This window comes from Mesoplodon bidens (assembly GCF_964165515.1).
Source record: "Mesoplodon bidens genome assembly, chromosome: 3".
In the NCBI taxonomy this organism is placed as follows: domain Eukaryota; kingdom Metazoa; phylum Chordata; class Mammalia; order Artiodactyla; family Ziphiidae; genus Mesoplodon; species Mesoplodon bidens.
Window position 1 is genome coordinate 7,072,987 of NC_138178.1, and position 16,806 is coordinate 7,089,792.

A 16,806-nucleotide genomic window follows, 5' to 3' on the forward strand; every position below is an offset into this window, starting at 1 on the left:
CAGTCTAAACAACAGACAACAAACTAGGCAATGGAATATAAGCAGAGGGTAGTATCTCTCATAGGGCTGTTGTGAGGATTAAATGAGATTAAAGTGCCCAAAGTAAAAATTCTTAATAAATGACAAGTTCTATCCATGCTTTTATAAAGGGCACCTACAAATCATTGTTTTTTAAGATGGCTAATGGAAAAAGAATATGAATGAGCTATTCGTGGAAAAATATAAATGGTCTGTAAACATATAAAAAGATATGTAGGGCTTCCCTGGTGGCACAGTGGTTGAGAATCTGCCTGCCAATGCCGGGGACACGGGTTCAATCCCTGGTCCGGAAAGATCCCACATGCCGCGGAGCAACTAAGCCCATGCACCACAACTGCTGAGCCTGCGCCCTAGAGCCCACGAGCCACAACTACTGAGCCTACGTGCCACAACTACTGAAGCCTGCGCGCCTAGAGCCTGTGCTCCGCAACAAGAGAAGCCACTGCAGTGAGAAGCCCTTGCACTGCAGTGAAGAGTAGCCCTGGCTCACACAACTAGAGAAAGCCCACGCACAGCAACAAAGACCCAACGCAGCCAAAAATAAATAAATAAAATAAATAAATTTATTTTTAAAAAAAGATATGTAGCCTCACCCCTAGTTAACTAAAGGAACATTAAATCTACAGTGAAATTTTTTTCTACCTATCAGATTGTCAGGTATGAAAAAGAATGGTTATATTTCAGTGCTGGCAAAGATGTAGGGAAATTGCTGTTCTCATTTACTGTTTGGTCCTTCGTTCTTCTACAGGTAAGGTAATTTTTCCTCTCTGGATCCTTTCAGCTTTGATTTTCTGTAGTTTGAAAACGATTCGCCAAGGTGCCATTTTTGGGGCATGTTGGGCACACATCCTGTTTGGTGTTCTCTGAGCTTCTTGGACCTGTGGGTTAGCACCAGTCATTATTGTTTCAAGTATTTCTTCCATTTCTTCCTCTCTTCGCCTTCTGGTTCTCCCATTACACGTATGTTATACTCTCTGTAGTTTTCCCACAGTCCTCGGATGTTCTGTTCTGTTTTTTTCCGTCTTTGTTCTCTTTGCTTTTCAGGTTTAGGGGGCCTCTGAGGTTTCCACGTCTGTATCCTCAAGCTCAGAGATTCTTTCCTCAGCCACGTCCAGTCCACCAATAAGCCCATCAAAGACATTCTTCATTTCTGTCGCAGCGTTTTTGATTCTTCTCGGTTCTTTCTTAGGATTTCCATTTCTGCTTACATCACCCGTCTGTTCTCACATGCTGTCTGCTTTGTCCATTTGAGCCCTTAGCATATTAGTCATAGTTGTTTCGAATCCCAGGCCTGATCATTCCACCGCCCCTGCCACGTCTGGCTCTGATACTTGCTGTATCTTTTCCAACCACGTTTTTGGCCTTTTGGAATGCCTTGTAGTTTTTTCTTGATAGCCAGACATGATGTCCTGGGTGAAAGGAACTGCTGTAAGGAGGCCTTTGGTCATGCGGTGGTGAGGCGTGTGGGGCGGGAGGCATTGCAGGGTCCTGTGATCCGGCCTCAGTCTTTTCGTGAGCCTGCGCCTCTGGACCGTGAGCTCACAAATGTGAACAGGATGGCTAACGGGGGGCTGGAGCCAGGTATTTCTCTTCCCCAGATTAGTTAAGCTCTGACCGTAGCCCAGCTGCTTAGGCTCTGGTTGACTAGTTTCTGCTGAGGACAGGCCTTGTTAAGAAGCACAGAACGTCTGGCCTATTTCAGAAGTGATTCCTCTTCCCCTCCCTCTACCAGAAGCACGAGGGGATTTTTCTCTGCTCTCTACTGTGGGAACCTGACTGCGCTCCTGGGGGTAAAACTCACAAAAGCATGGGAGACCCCTGTGACTGGGCTCGTAACTCTGGGTCTTGTCCACATGTAGCCTCCAGGGCTCTGTGAATTGCGGTCCAGGGGGTCCTGCCTGAGCGCTGGCTCCCATGGAGGTTTCTACGCGTGAGTCTCTGCTCCCAGAAGCTGTCTCTCCAATCTTGGGGGCATCAGTTTGTCCTGTGTCCTTGCCTCCCTCCCTTAGGGATCTCAGAAGAACTGTTGATTTTTCAGTCTGCTGGGATGGAGTGGTGACTTCCAAGCTCCTTGTATTCAGAACCAGAAACTGATTTACTGTTGGTATAGTGGAAACTAGAGTAGTATTTAGTAGAGCAGGCTTAACTATCTACTAAAACTAAAAATGTGCATGCCCTTTGACCTCACATTTCCACCTCTGGACATACTAGCATGAATGCACAAAGATGTAAGAACCAGAATATTTTTTTGCAGCAGCATATTTTATATAGGAATGGTTACATAAAATATGATATACTAACACAATGGAATGCTACCCAGTTGCTAAAAAGAAATGAGGTAGCTCAATATATCCTGACATGGAAAAAAATAAATCCAAGACACATTCGTTAAGTGGAAGGAGAAAAAGAGCCAAGTATCAAAATAGTGTGTTTAAGATTCAGTTTTTGTTGAAAACTTACTCGTAGTAAAAACGAAGGCATGCTTAGAGAAGAAAGACAATTTTAGAAGAATTTATACCGGACGAACTATTGGCTGCCTTTCAGGGACCGTGTTATAAGGCTGTTAATTAATGACATTTGTGTCTTATATAATGAATATGTATTTGATAATTAGGTAAAAATTCAAGAAAGAAAATAGGAACAGATAGAGCTAATTAAGAACAATAGTACAGGGGGCTTCCCTGGTGGCGCAGTGGTTGAGAGTCTGCCTGCCGATGCAGGGGACACGGGTTCGTGCCCCGGTCCGGGAAGATCCCACGTGCCACGGAGCGGCTGGGCCTCTGAGCCATGGCCTCTGAGCCATGGCCGCTGAGCCTGCGCGTCCGGAGCCTGTGCTCCGCAACGGGAGAGGCCACAACAGTGAGAGACCTGTGTACCGCAAAAAAAAAAAAAAAAGAACAATAGAACAGAATTGCTTATTTCCATCACTTTTCCCTGCATCAGGGGATAATGCAATAATAATCTCTGACTCAAAATTTGAATTTAACTTCTGGGAATACTGTGGGAGAGTAGGCCCAAAGAAAGGGAAATTTTAAATCTCCTTGTGTCTCTTTTTCTGTTTCAGAAGATTACAGCTCTAATATGACAAGGGTTCCAAACAGAAATGTTTTACCAGTGAACTTTTTTTTTCTTGTAGAGTTTTTTTTATTGTTAATCCTTCTAATAAAAATCTTTATCAGGAAAAATGCCACCCCCTGCAGAGATGCCCTTTCTTTGGTTCTCTTGTGTCAAGATTAGTGGTTTGTTGTGCCCAAGAGATGTTTATAATGGAATATTTTACGACATGTATCTCTCCCTGGAAAGGCTGATTTAAAAGTAAGTTAGTGGAGCAGTGATACCTGTGAAAGCTATTTGACTTTGGTGATAAAATAGAGTTTATTGCTACAGTTTTCCTGCTTCAATGACATCTAAGCACCCTGCAGGATGACTGAGCGTAGACTAATATTCTTCTGGGTTCCTGGACCCAGTTCCAGTGGGGAGGTAGGGGTGGAGGGTTCCCACACAGCACCAAGCAATTCTCAGACGCCAGCTGGGTGTCCTGAAATTCATCTCAGTTCTGACACCGTCTACGCACAGGCAGCATCAGATCCCACAGGTTAGGGGCTCAGTCCACGAGACTGTCCCCCCCGACCCCTCCAAGGTGTAAACCCAGGTTATCACATGTGCTTCTGACTGGGCTCCAGATTGGAGGTTCCTAAGACCCCCTTCCTTAGATTCGGTCAATTTGTTAGAGCAGCTCACAGAACTCAGAGAAACATTTACTTTCTAGATCACCTGTTTATTGTAAAAGGATGTAACTCAGGAACAGCCAGATGGAAGAGATGCACAGGGCAAGGTGTGGGGAAGGGGCGCAGAGCTTCCATGTCCTCTCCAGGTGCCACTGTCCCCAAATCTCCACATGGAGAGAAATCACCAACCTGGAAGCTCTCTGAACCCCCATCCTTTTGGGTTTTTATGGAGGCTTCCTTACATAGGCATGATTGGTTACATCATTGGCCATTGGTGTTTGATTCAACCTCCAGCCCCTCTCCCCTCCCGGAGGTCAGGGAGGTGGGATTGAAAATTCCAACCCTCTAATCACCGGGTTGGCTCCCCTGGTGACCTGCCCCCATCCTTAGGTGCTTCCAGAAGTGACCTCCTTAACATGACATAAGGGACACCTTGAAGTTCTAGTCTTAGGAAACTCCAAGGGTTTTGGAAGCTGTGACCCAGGAACCATGGATCAAGACCAAATATAGATGAAAAATATATATTTTGGTCATCAGAATATATATATATTTTTATCAATCAGAATATTGCACATCCTAACGTAGTTTTTCCCTCCTTTGTATAACATGTGTTTTTCCTAAATGATTAATTTCATGCAATTCAGATTTTACATAATGACCTGTTTTTGTTTTTACAAACCCTGTGAAATTCCTAACAGAAGTCCTGGAGGTGATTTGGGTGCCAAAAAGAAAAAGAAGAAACAGAAGAGAAAAAAGGAGAAACCGAATTCCGGAGGCACCAAGTCAGACTCGGCGTCTGATTCCCAGGAGATTAAAATTCAGCCGCCTTCAAAAGTGAGAACCATGTTTTATTTTAACCTCCGTGGTGTCCCATGCGTGTGAAAGCGGGTCCGGGCAGCTTAGGCGAGTGCCCTGTTGGGTCAGAGGTGTAGTTAGGGTGTTGCCATGACTGTGTACTGTGTGGTCACAGCAGGTATTTACAGCCTTCCCAGAACTGACGTTGGCACCTAGAAAACTAAGAGGTCCGTGCTGGGCTTCTGTGTGTGTGTGTGTATTCTGCCCAGATCCCCCCTTTCTCAGTGAATTAGTACATAGGTTGTAGTCATAGAAGAAAGTCTCACGGTGACCTTGTTAGGTTTTTGTTTCTGTTTTTTTTGGGGGGGGGGTTTGTAGTTACGCTTAATAGTTGATTCCCTTTTGTTCAGAAGATATTCACATTTTCATTTTTCTGGGTGTCTAATTACCTGAATAGCACAGCACCATCTGGCAGCAGGTTTCAGCAGGAGCAACCATGGCTAAGTCTCACGTTGACTTTGCCTTGGACCAGTCTGCAGTGGCCATTCTTAATTCTATTGCCAAGGGTAGGAAGTAACCCATTTTGGACCAAACCAGAAGTGGTCCTGCTGGGCCCTGCACCTTTGTATGCTTCTGGAGATGCCAATGCCAGGCGCCACTTCCCTGGGGCCACCCATCATCCTAGCTGTGAACAGAGACCTTGTGTGCTGGGCCCAAGGAAACAGAGCCCTCGATGCCAGAAACTCACAGCGAAAAGGCGTAGAGTTAGAAGTATAACAAAGCAGAGGTTATCTGATTGTTGTAGCTCCAAGTAAGTTGGGCAGTGCGTGGTGTCATGGCAGGAGCTTGGTCCTGCCCCAAAGCTCTCAAGCTGTGAGCCTTTGCCAGGCTCTGCCCCTCCTTAAGCTCATTTCATCTGCACCTTGGGGACATGCCTCCTCCCCAGCTCATAGGCTGTTAATGAGGTCACAATCAGACCATCTTTATAATGTGGTTTTTATACCATGTAAAGCAGCGGTCCCCAACCTTTTCGGCACCAGGGACCGGTTTCGTGGAAGACAGTTTTTCCACGAACCAGGGCGGGGGGGATGGTTTTGGGATGATTCAAGCGCATTACATTTATTGTGCACTTGATTTCTATTATTATTACATTGTAATATATAATAAAATAATTATACAACTCGCCATAATGCTGACAGGAGGCGGAGCTCAGGCGGTAACGCGAGCGATGGGGAGCGGCTGTAAATACAGATGAAGCTTCTCTCACTCGCGTGCCACTCACCTCCTGCTGTGCAGCCCGATTCCTGACAGGCCATGGACCGGTACCAGTCCGTGGCCCTGGGGGGTGGGACCTCTGCTGTGAAGCACAGTGTATACATGGCAGTTGTTACCGTTATGCCAGTTTTGTGGGGTCTCAGGTTTTTTTCTTGCACAAACTTTACATCTTACGACGTCGAGTGAGTCTTGCAGGTAGTTTTGTTGTCGTTGTTCCCTGTTTTACACATAAGGACCAGGAATCACTGAGAAGGAAAATTCCTTGCCCCAATTTTTCCCTGATTGGCTTTGTGGGGTGAGAAGAAAGTGCAGTTTCCCTCACTAGCTTTTCAACTTGCTTCTCTGGTAATAAATAGTCTATCCACAGACATAAGTTCCAAAATAACTCATATAAGGTGCACCGTAAGCTGGCAAGATATCTTTTCCATTTCTCGTCGTTGCTTCAGCAGACAAATGTGGTGTTATTTACATGCAGTTGTGACCATCTCCTTATTCTTTCTGTCATCACCATCAGCTGCTGCCCAGCCCTGTACCCCTGGTGATTTAGGGCCCTTCCCCTGCCTCTGGTCACTTATAAGAAACTACAGAATGGGAATTTGGGATTAGCAGAGGCAAACTAGTATATGTAGGATGGATAAACAACAAAGTCCTACTGTATAGCGCAGGAAACTATATTCAATATCCTGTGACAAACCACAATGGAAAAGAATATGAAAAAAATACATATATGTGTAACTGAGTCACTTTGCTGTACAGCAGGAATTAACACAGCATTGTAAATCAACTATACTTCAATAAATTTTTAAAAATTAAAAAATAAAATGAGTGGGTGGTTGGAATTTAAAAAAAAGAAGAAGAAAAAGAAACTACAGCCAAGCAAGGCAGGAGGAACTGCTACCATGATATGGTAGAGAAATTCTTTTCTTTTTTCATGAAGACTAAGTCAAAATTGTTTTAATGTGGGCTTTTCACTGCATTTTAAAAACTGCGGCTCCTTTCCCTGAAACTGATGTCAGCTGTACATAACACCGTCATTTACAGTGACCTTTAGAGACTCTTCAGTTTAGAGAATATTGCGGTCTACACTCAAGAACCAAAATAAAATGATATTTGGGTTCTTGTACACTTCTTAGTGATGAAGGACTTGAACGTTTTTTCCAAGGTATTAAATTGGAAAATAATGGGCAAAGAGTACAGTTGGTGTTTAGTATTTCCCAAGGAGCAGATATGGAGGAAAAGAGGCGTGTCTGACTCTTACACCAGAATATGATAGTGGGAGGCTAATGCGGGGTCAGTACACATTCTCACCTTTCCAAACACCCCATGTGGTGCTGCTCTGGTAGGTGATTGGATAGGTTTAAGAATATCATAGCTGAGTTTTCCTTACGGCTCTGTCGCTATGGATTTGAAAGTTGTACTTACTTGAATCTACTTTGAGTGTCAGCTATAAAGATATTGACTCACGGGGCTTCCCTGGTGGCGCAGTGGTTGAGAGTCCGCCTGCCGATGCAGGGGACACGGGTTCGTGCCCCGGTCCGGGAGGATCCCACGTGCCGCGGAGCGGCTGGGCCCGTGAGCCATGGCCGCTGAGCCTGCGCGTCCGGAGCCTGTGCTCCGCAACGGGAGAAGCCACAGCAGTGAGAGGCCCACGTACCGCAAAAAATAAATAAATAAATAAATAAATAAAATTGACTCACTATATTGTACACCTGAAGCTAATATAATATTGTGAATCAACCTAACTTCAATAAAAAACGAAAGCATTTAATAGTGAGCGTTGGAATATGACTATTTCATGAATGGTGATTTCATGTAAAGACTGCTGGTTAACCTGCCAAGGCAGAAACCACTCTGAAGGCTTCTTCATGCAGACGGGGTACCATCATTGGCTCCTTTGGAACAAAGATGCTGATACATGTTTGTTACAAAAGGGTTGGAGTTTGATATAGTCCTGTTAGAGGATTTAACTCAGATAGCAGGAAAGAAGGGTTACCATGGCAAATGCAGTGCAGATACTATAGGTATATTTTTGTAAGACTGGGTTCTACTTGGCCTATTTTAAGATAAACGGGTACATGTTCAAGCATTACTAGCTGAAATACGCTGTGCTCTCACCCTATGTAAGCTGCAGATCTCCTAGTTGATTGCACTGTTGGGGGTTCAAGTGAATGTAAATTTCATTTTGCTAGAAATCAGTTACTTTTGTGTGGGAGGTTCAAAAGAGGCCCAAACAAGAGAAATATAAAAATACAGGAAATTAGAACAACAAAATTATTTTGTTAAATTAGTATGTGTAATTGATATACATGAACCTGATGATTCAGACCTCAATCAAAATATAAGATGAACGGCTTACAGAATTTGTGGCAGTCCTGGGTGATGCTGTTAGACTTCCAAGAGGAGACATTAAGACTTTAACCTACCTCTGGGTTAGACTCCAGCACTTTGTTTCTTGGAATCATTTTAGGGACAAGAATCTTAAGGGAACCCAGTGAGTAAAGCCACCACAGGATGGTCTGTATTAAGTAAACCCTGTTCTGTACTGGGTCAAACAAGCAAGCTTCCCAGATTCAAAGATTTGCTCCAGACCACAGACTTCAGAGTCAAAACGGAACAGAAGTCCAGAGCTGCTGTTAATAAACCATTGAGGGTCGATGGTACCTTTCCTTGGTGCCCATGGTGTTGACATACAGGGAAACCGAAGACTCTGAGACTCCTTCTAACCAATTCTGAACCCACAGTGAAGAGCATTCTTTGTATGGCATCAAAATTCTAAAACTAATCAATAACTTCACGTGTTGGAAAAAACCTCACTGATTTCCATATTCAGTCCTACATGGCACTTGCTCATTTCAATTATAGTCTCATTTTCCATGAGGGATTTCCCAAAAAAAAAAAAAAAAAGAGCTGTGGGATCTTCAGAGATGACAGGAATATTGGTTTTGAGGAAGGAACTTTAGTATTTAAAGGCATTGTCAGTTTTATACACTGAGGATATGTATTACTTAAAAGGGAGGTTGCTTCCACCACTTGGGTTGGGGAGAAAAGGCTTTTATGGTTGCAGAAGATCTGAGTTCATAGAGGAAACTGCTCATCCTCGTGGCCTCTGGAGGAGCCTCAGGATTGGGCGAGGGCAGGGTGTGGTCCAGGAGGAGGCATCCTTAGAGAGTCCTTTCTTGATGAACTTCCTTCCCAGCCCAGCACTAAGTTCAGATTTCTTTCTTTCTTTTTATGAACTAAAATTTCCCTTGTCTGCCTGGTTTCCGTTCTACAAGTTATTTCCCTTGTCCCCACGCTGTCGTCCCCCACCCCAGCATTAACCCCAACAGTGAAGCCAAGGCTGGAGTCTTGACTGGCTGCTGTATGAGAGTAACATTTGCATCGCACAGCGCCCCTCTCTGCTGCTCCGCCCACATGAGTAATTAATGGTGAGGACCGAGGACCCTTTGCAGATGGGTGGGAAATGGAAGCAGAGAGTGGTTCGGTTTACTTGAGAGTTCCCAGACTGTCAGAGTCCCATTGAAGCCATAGGACTGTTGTTGCCTTCAATCTAATACGTTTGCTTATATTCTAATCCGTTAGCATACTTGAGCCCAAGGGCCAGGCTTAGAGGAGGACTGTGCGTTTTTCCAGCGAACGCCGTATAGTCTCCAGTGCAGGTGCACGTGGACCTGCCCCAGGTTTGGGAGCAGTGGCAGGCAGCTTCCTCATATTTTGTGTCTGTGTGTCTTTGCTGTTGTAGAATCCCACCATTCCAATGCAGAAGTTGCAGGATATCCAGAGGGCAATGGAGCTGTTATCCGCATGCCAGGGCCCCGCCAGGAACATTGATGAGGCTGCCAAACACAGATACCAGTTTTGGGACACACAGCCGGTACCCAAACTAAGTAAGCTTTTCTGCCTTTTCCCCCCCAAAACAAAGCTGGGTTAACAAAAAACAAAAAAACACAAAAGAGACTTTACTTCACGTATATGATTTGTTTTAGACCACAGATTTGAAATTTATACAAAAGTCATATTTTTCTTCTTAAAATAAGTGTTGGGTGGCGACATTGGCTTTCAGTACCAACAATTTTAATCTAACTCCTGTCCCTATAAAAAAATCTAATTTCCCCACACTTCAAACATTCGTGTATTAAATATATGTATAAAAGGGGTCTCGCCCACCCCCAGTTTTTTGGTTCTGATCCTCATGGAGTGGTTTTTCTTCTGCATAAATTTTTAGCAATCTCACACCTCAGTTATCCCAAAAGACACAGAAAATTTGCCCTATTAAATCTTACTGAAATGGAAAATTTTGCTCTGTTTAACAATAGGATTCTGAACACTCACCCATGTTGTTAATTATTAATGTGATAACGTTCCAGTATAATAAGCGAATTGGGATACCCCGTGAAGGCCTTCATAAGTGCTCTGGGTCGTGTAGAAATCTGTAATAGGCCTCTTTCCCTCAGTGCCCGGCTTGCTCCATCACATTTCACTTAAACTTTTACCACTTAAGGTTCTGTAAACTTAATAATTTAATAATTATTAAATTAATAATTTAATAATTCATAAAGAAACTTAATAGTTTCATTGTTACTCTTTCACATTATGCCAGAAAAAGATGATATAAATGCCATAAAAATGTTTTTCAATGTATTACAAGCTAAACCTGCTGCTTTATCATATGTTTATATGAAGATACATATTTCCATATATTATTTCCATATTTTTCTTCCTTGATAGTTCCGGTTCCAAAATCTGTATAATAGAAGGTATTCATTGCCATCCCAAACTCTTATTAGCCCAGTTATGTACACATAATCAGCTTTAACAAATATAAAGCAAGGAACAGTCCTTCTCTGTGCCTTCAAATAATGGGTTTCAAACTTTTTTAAAGTGACCATTCCTTTTCCACCCATGCCCCCGCCAAGCAGCTTCAAAATCATGAGCTTCAGAGCATGAAAGAAAGAAGAAAGCAATGATCTTTGCTTGATTTTTTTTCTTTCAGGCTCTAGAAATTATTTGGTAGTGGAGGAAGACCCTCTAGAATGAATTTACTGGATTTTAAATGACATTGAGTTGAGTGACCATTAGCTACAGGAGTGTAGATTTATTGATCTGAATGTATTGGGTTTGGCTAAATTCTGCTGGGGGCTTTTGGGTCAGTGCCCAGGGGAGAAAATTCTCTTCCAGCTGGCACCTCACCCCAGCGCACCTCTCTGGGAAGATTGCCCTGCCGCTCACCTCGTTTCGGCCCCTCCCCTAAATCCCTGCCGTGTTCTCGGGTTCCTAGAATGTTCTTTACATATCTCAGTTAAGGCAACACCAGGTAAATGGCGGAAGAGGGAGCCTGAGGTCAGGGAGAACGTTTGAAAGTCAGGGAGACGCTGCCTCTTCCTTTCTCTCCAGAACCATGTCCCAGTTCAGTCAAACACACCCAGCTGCTTGGAGCTGCTTGCGTGGGGTGGGCCCCTGGTGGTGGTGTGTGGATCAGCCAAGTCCTGAGCAACTCCCAAGGAACCCCAGGGGAACAGCTGGGAATCTGGCTCCTAGGGTTGACCCTGGAGCCTGAGGTATTCACTTGGGGATGAGCTGGCGGAGTGGAGATAAGGTGAACGTGCAGAGTTAGGGATTAGGAAATAGAGAAGAAGAACCCCCTTGGGGCTGGTACAAACCCTGTGACTTCCCCCCTGTGAAAAGGTCTGTGACGGTAATAACTGTACCTGAAGCTCATTTATTCAGCAGATATTTATTGAGTGTCTACCACTAAATGCCAGGCACTGGGGTGCAGACCTGGGAAACAGTGGTGGGAAAGTAGGATAAACGGTGGGCTGGCGGGGAGGACATACTGCACGTAGGAAGAAGCTTTAGTCGGGGAGGATGCTGTGAGGACATTATGTGTAAGGTTATAGCTGAAAAAATGCCAGTGGCCAGCCGTGTGAAAGACAGGGGACGGGCCTTCTGGGCAGAGGCCCAGTCCGAGGGAGGGCACTGGGCCCGAAGCCCTGAGGGCAGGGCTGGGTGTGTCGATGGTGGCCAGGCAAGTGTCGACGGTGGCCAGGCAAGCAGTGGCCCCGGTCAAGGGCCTGGATTTTATCCCAGCCTCACTGGGAAGCTCCGGAGGAAGAAGTGGGAAAGGGCGCCTTTGTGGAAATCGCTGGAGACACTGATGGCTTGAACTGTGCGGCCAGCAGCCCAGACGGAAGTAAACAGTCCTGAGATTAATTTTGAATTTTCCTGGGAGGGGTCACGTCACTGCAGCCCTTGCCCCCATTTGTTGAAAAAGCAGTTAAACAGAAAACATCTCTAAGGCGGTCATATCAAGCCTGTGTCGCCGGCAGTTGTGCTGTGATTAATCTGTAATCTAGGAGTTCGGACTGAGAAGTCACCATTGTTTCGTAATGTCCAGTTTGCCAGTGGATGACAGAGGATTTCTCCTGTAACTGGTCCACTAGCAGTTACCCTCCACCCTGCGTAACCACCCTGCTTCACACTGGCAGCAGCTGAAACGATACAGTACTTTTAAGGATTATGTGGAGCTCAAGAGCCCTAAGCACGCTTTTGTTTCCTGTAACTGACCATTTTGGATCCTCGGGACACTCTATAATTGAATCGTCTCTCTTTTTGTCTTTATTTATCCCCTCCTCCCCGTCCCAGATGAAGTAATAACATCTCATGGCGCAATTGAAGCTGATAAAGAAAACGTGCGTCAAGAACCGTATTCCCTGCCGCAGGGTTTTATGTGGGACACTTTAGATTTGGGTAACGCCGAAGTGGTGAGTAAAACCCTTGACCTTGGTCCCCGACTTGGCGTGGGTTGCTTCTGCGTTGGTCCCAAGCATCACAGGCAGGACGCTTGTTTGGTCTCATAGCTCAGGGAGCTGTACACCCTGCTGAATGAGAATTACGTGGAGGATGATGACAACATGTTCCGGTTTGACTATTCGCCCGAGTTCCTGCTGTGGTGAGTCTCGCTGGTTACATGTGCTTGCTGGGGACAGGGCGAGGTGGGGTCGGCCTGTCTCTGTCTGTCCCTGTTTTCCTGGACACTCACCGCACCTGTTTTCCTTTCCCGCACTGACTTCAGGGCTCTGCGTCCCCCAGGCTGGCTCCTCCAATGGCACTGTGGAGTCAGGGTGTCTTCGAACAAAAAACTAGTGGGGTTCATCAGCGCCATTCCCGCGAACATTCGGATCTACGACAGGTACATAGTGAAGCTTGTCAGTTTTGATACATTGCTTCTCCAAGAATTGTGGTTAGAATAGGCTTTTTCTTTTTGTTTTTGGCCATGCCGCGCGGCACGTGGGATCTTAGTTCCCCAACCAGGGATGGAACCCGCGGCCCCTGCAGTGGAAGTGTGGAGTCCTAACCACTGGACCGCCAGGGAATCCCCTAGAATAGGCTTTTTGAAATGACTGAATGCAGGCTGCTGATGATGAGGGAGGTTGTGTGTGTGGGGAGGGCAGAGGTGTATGGAAACTGTACTTGCTGCTCCGTTTTGCTGGGAACCTAAAACGCTCTAAAAAATAAAGTTAAAAATAATTCATAAAAAACAGGTTGTGAACAGTGACCAAAAAAAGAGCTGAATTTTTCTCTGTCTCTTCTTCTCTCTCTGCCTCTCAATCTCATACATGCACACACAGGTATGTATATATGTCCGTAGCAGAAAAAACAAAACTGTAAATAGGTATTTCAGATTTGTCTCTGGGGAAAAAATTACTCGAGGGATTCTTTTTAAGTCTTTCTATCCACAGGATATGTCTGTTCCATTTTTGCTCTGGGTCTTCAGCCCAGAAAGTCAAAGATACAGTTATGAAACGCGAAGATCTAATGCATAATAGGTCTCTTCACCTTTCAATGTACTGGGTGAGCTTATTTACTGCTAAAAAACATTTGATCTCAAGGAATATTTTGTGCCAAATGAAATGCCTGCATATCTGGAACCAGAGCAGAGGACGGGCTTTGAAGCTCTAGAAGGTTTATTGTCACTCAGAAAAGCACCAGCTCTGGCCTGGTCGAGGCACTTCCCAGGGATCCTGGGTATTGCATTATGCTCCAAAGCAACGTCCTATTAGATTCTGCATCTGGGTGACCCAGTTATTGTCGTAATTGTATACATTACAGGAAAAACAGATATAGAAACTTTGAGGCACAGCTGATCCAGTTTCTACACTGAAAATTCAGAAGAGACCAAAGTTCTCAAATTTATTTAGAACAGGAGGGTTTGCATCTCCACAGCCTGAAGTTTTGATCATTTTGGTGGGGGAGTATGGAAAATAGCTGAATCTGTGAAATATCTAAAAGATAGAATATTTTTCTTAAATATTGTGTTAAAGGAGGGCTTTCAGTTTCTTATTCTTTGAAATGTTATAGGTGTTGTCTTGTTTTTTGAAAATGTTTTCCTCTTACGCTGGCTCTAACGTTCAACACCTTTATTTCTTAGCGTGAAGAAGATGGTCGAAATCAACTTTCTTTGTGTTCATAAGAAATTGAGATCAAAACGGGTAGCCCCAGTGTTGATTCGAGAAATAACCAGAAGAGTGAACCTGGAAGGGATTTTTCAGGCCGTTTATACTGCTGGAGTGGTTCTTCCAAAGCCAGTGGCCACATGCAGGTAATAGCATCCCACCTTTATCTTGCATATCACCTGTACCTAACGCTTTGAGCCTCCCTGCCATGTTGCTACAAGTAGTAGTCTCCACCCGAGTAACCCAGAGGGACTTCGGCTGACCCGTGATGATACAGTTGGTGGGTAGCAGAGATGGAGATAGAACCAAGAACCACTAGCCCAGTATTCTTGCAGTAAACCCCACAGTCACGTGTATACTAATGGTGCTGCATCTCCATTTCTGTGTCTCTTCCATTTGAAAGAATAGTCTCTGCCTTGGGAAACCCAGGGCATCAGTTATCTCGAGATGCCCTGTAGTACGATTTTCTTTCCTTCTCTAATACTCAGTGTTATACCAGTGCTATCAGGAACTGCTCCAAAAGCTTGATAAACATCAGCTGAAAAACCCGTTTTTCATACTCGTTTGCTAAGAGTAATAAGAAGGCTAAAGCTGTTTTTATTTCTTCATCTGCTTTTATCAAGCTTTCAAAGGTTAATCTAGTAAGAAAATTATTTATCAGATTGTCACTTGACTCACCTGTTCCTAGAGCATCAGAGTTTATCTCCCTCTGTTATTTTTATTGACTCAAATAAGATGAAACTTCAGGAAAACAGAGTATAAAAGACAAAACTGTAAAATGACTCTCTCCTATTAACTTATTCATAAATAAACAGAATAACTAAGACTTCACAGGTGTTATTTTAATATAATCATTTATCCGAGTACCTAAACTAGAAACACTTAAGAAATTCAAGCTTGTTTTTCAAAAAGTTGTCTTCTTTGGTGTGTGTTATATAAATGTGAAGGCTACTAAACTTGAGAGTTTTTTCATGTTTTTAAACTTTTTGGTTTGCCATCTTAGAATCTGTGATGCTCATTCAATACTTACAGACTGAGCATTATCAATATTCCTTCTGCACTTCTAAGATTTCTCTTTATTGAAAGAGATGGACGGTTACAAACAACAAAGGAACATAACTGGGACATCATTTAGAGGTCAAAAATGACAGATAAAATAATTGCATAGGAAGAGGCCCAGCACCCAGCACTGCGCTGGGCCCAACATAAGTGTTCATTCAATGCTTCTATAACAGCTGAGCTTAGACAAAGGTTAAAAACTTGGAGAGTTAGAAATCACTTAGATCTTAAAATCTGTATTGTATTCCAGATACTGGCATCGATCACTAAACCCCAGAAAATTGGTAGAAGTGAAATTTTCTCACTTGAGTAGAAATATGACTTTGCAGAGAACAATGAAGCTGTACAGACTTCCAGATGTAAGTAAGAATGATTTGCAGTTTTTCAAAGCTGTTAATAACTGAAACTTTTAATGTAGAAAAGAATTATTTGCAGGAAGCCAAAAACTGGCTCATGGGTCTGAGGATGTGAATATACAACTAAAAAGACTGCATAGAACTCTGGGGCCAGAAAAAAGGAGGTGTTTTTTTTTTTAAGGCTTTTTAAAGTTCTTCAGCTTGGGGTTGGAAGGGCTTGAATTCCAGACATGTAAGTATTGAAATTTTGAGTATTTATATTCTGTTTAGGAAGAGGAAAGAAAAGTTCAGGCTTCTGCTGATATCTTAACACATGGAACTAAGGAATAAGGTTTAAAGAAGAAACCCAGGGAGAGGAAATAATGTCTCATTAAATTAGCATCTTTTTAAAGTAGTAAATTCCCAGTGTGAACAGTTGTCTCCTAATAAGTGGAAATGTAAACGTGCTTACCAGTCTTAGCTTTATTTGGGGCTCAGATGGTGAATGAATTATCTATCGCTACATAACAAATTACCACAAATGGAGAAGTTCAGACCAACACATGTGCTATCTCTTGGGTTCTGTGGGTCAGGAATCAAGGCACTGCTTAGCTGAGGCCTTTGCTTCAGGGTTTCTCATGAAGCTGTCATCAAGGTGTCAGCCAGGGTCGGGGCCTCCTCTGAAAACTTGACCAGGGATGGATCCGCTTCCAAGCTCACATGGCTGTTGGCAGCCTTGAGTTCTTTGTGGGCAGTTGGCCTGGGGTCCTCGGTTCCTTGCTGGCCGTTGGCCTGAGGCTGTCTCAGCTCCTGGTCGGCTGGGGTTCTCTGTAGCGTAGCTTACAGCACAGCGGCTTGCTTCATCGAACCCAACGAGGAGAGTCTACAGAGAGCATCTGCTAGCAAGATGGAAGTTAGGACCCTGCGTAATCAATTAAAGTGGAATCACTGTTGCTGTATGTCACTGGTTAGAAGCAAGTCACAGGCCCCACCCACACTCGAGACAAGTGGATGGCGGGGACATGAACTCCAGGAGGGCAGGCATCAGTGGGGCCATCGTGGAATCTGTCCGCCAAAGATGGGATCTTCTGTGTAAAGTTTTGATTTCGTCAGAGCTATTCT

General features: G+C 44.1%; 1 protein-coding gene across 2 annotated transcripts in view; it reads left to right on the forward strand.

Annotated features, from left to right (window-relative positions):
* The window catches only part of NMT2 (N-myristoyltransferase 2), a 59,905-nt gene that overhangs the window by 25,422 nt on the left and 17,677 nt on the right, over window positions 1–16,806 (forward strand). For both annotated transcript variants that reach the window (XM_081230090.1, XM_081230091.1), the window contains exons 2-8: window positions 4,466–4,601; window positions 9,580–9,724; window positions 12,480–12,598; window positions 12,695–12,786; window positions 12,910–13,026; window positions 14,266–14,436; window positions 15,600–15,708. In XM_081230090.1, the coding sequence (XP_081086216.1) occupies window positions 4,466–4,601; window positions 9,580–9,724; window positions 12,480–12,598; window positions 12,695–12,786; window positions 12,910–13,026; window positions 14,266–14,436; window positions 15,600–15,708 (889 nt within the window). The remainder of the gene's footprint in view (window positions 1–4,465; window positions 4,602–9,579; window positions 9,725–12,479; window positions 12,599–12,694; window positions 12,787–12,909; window positions 13,027–14,265; window positions 14,437–15,599; window positions 15,709–16,806) is intronic.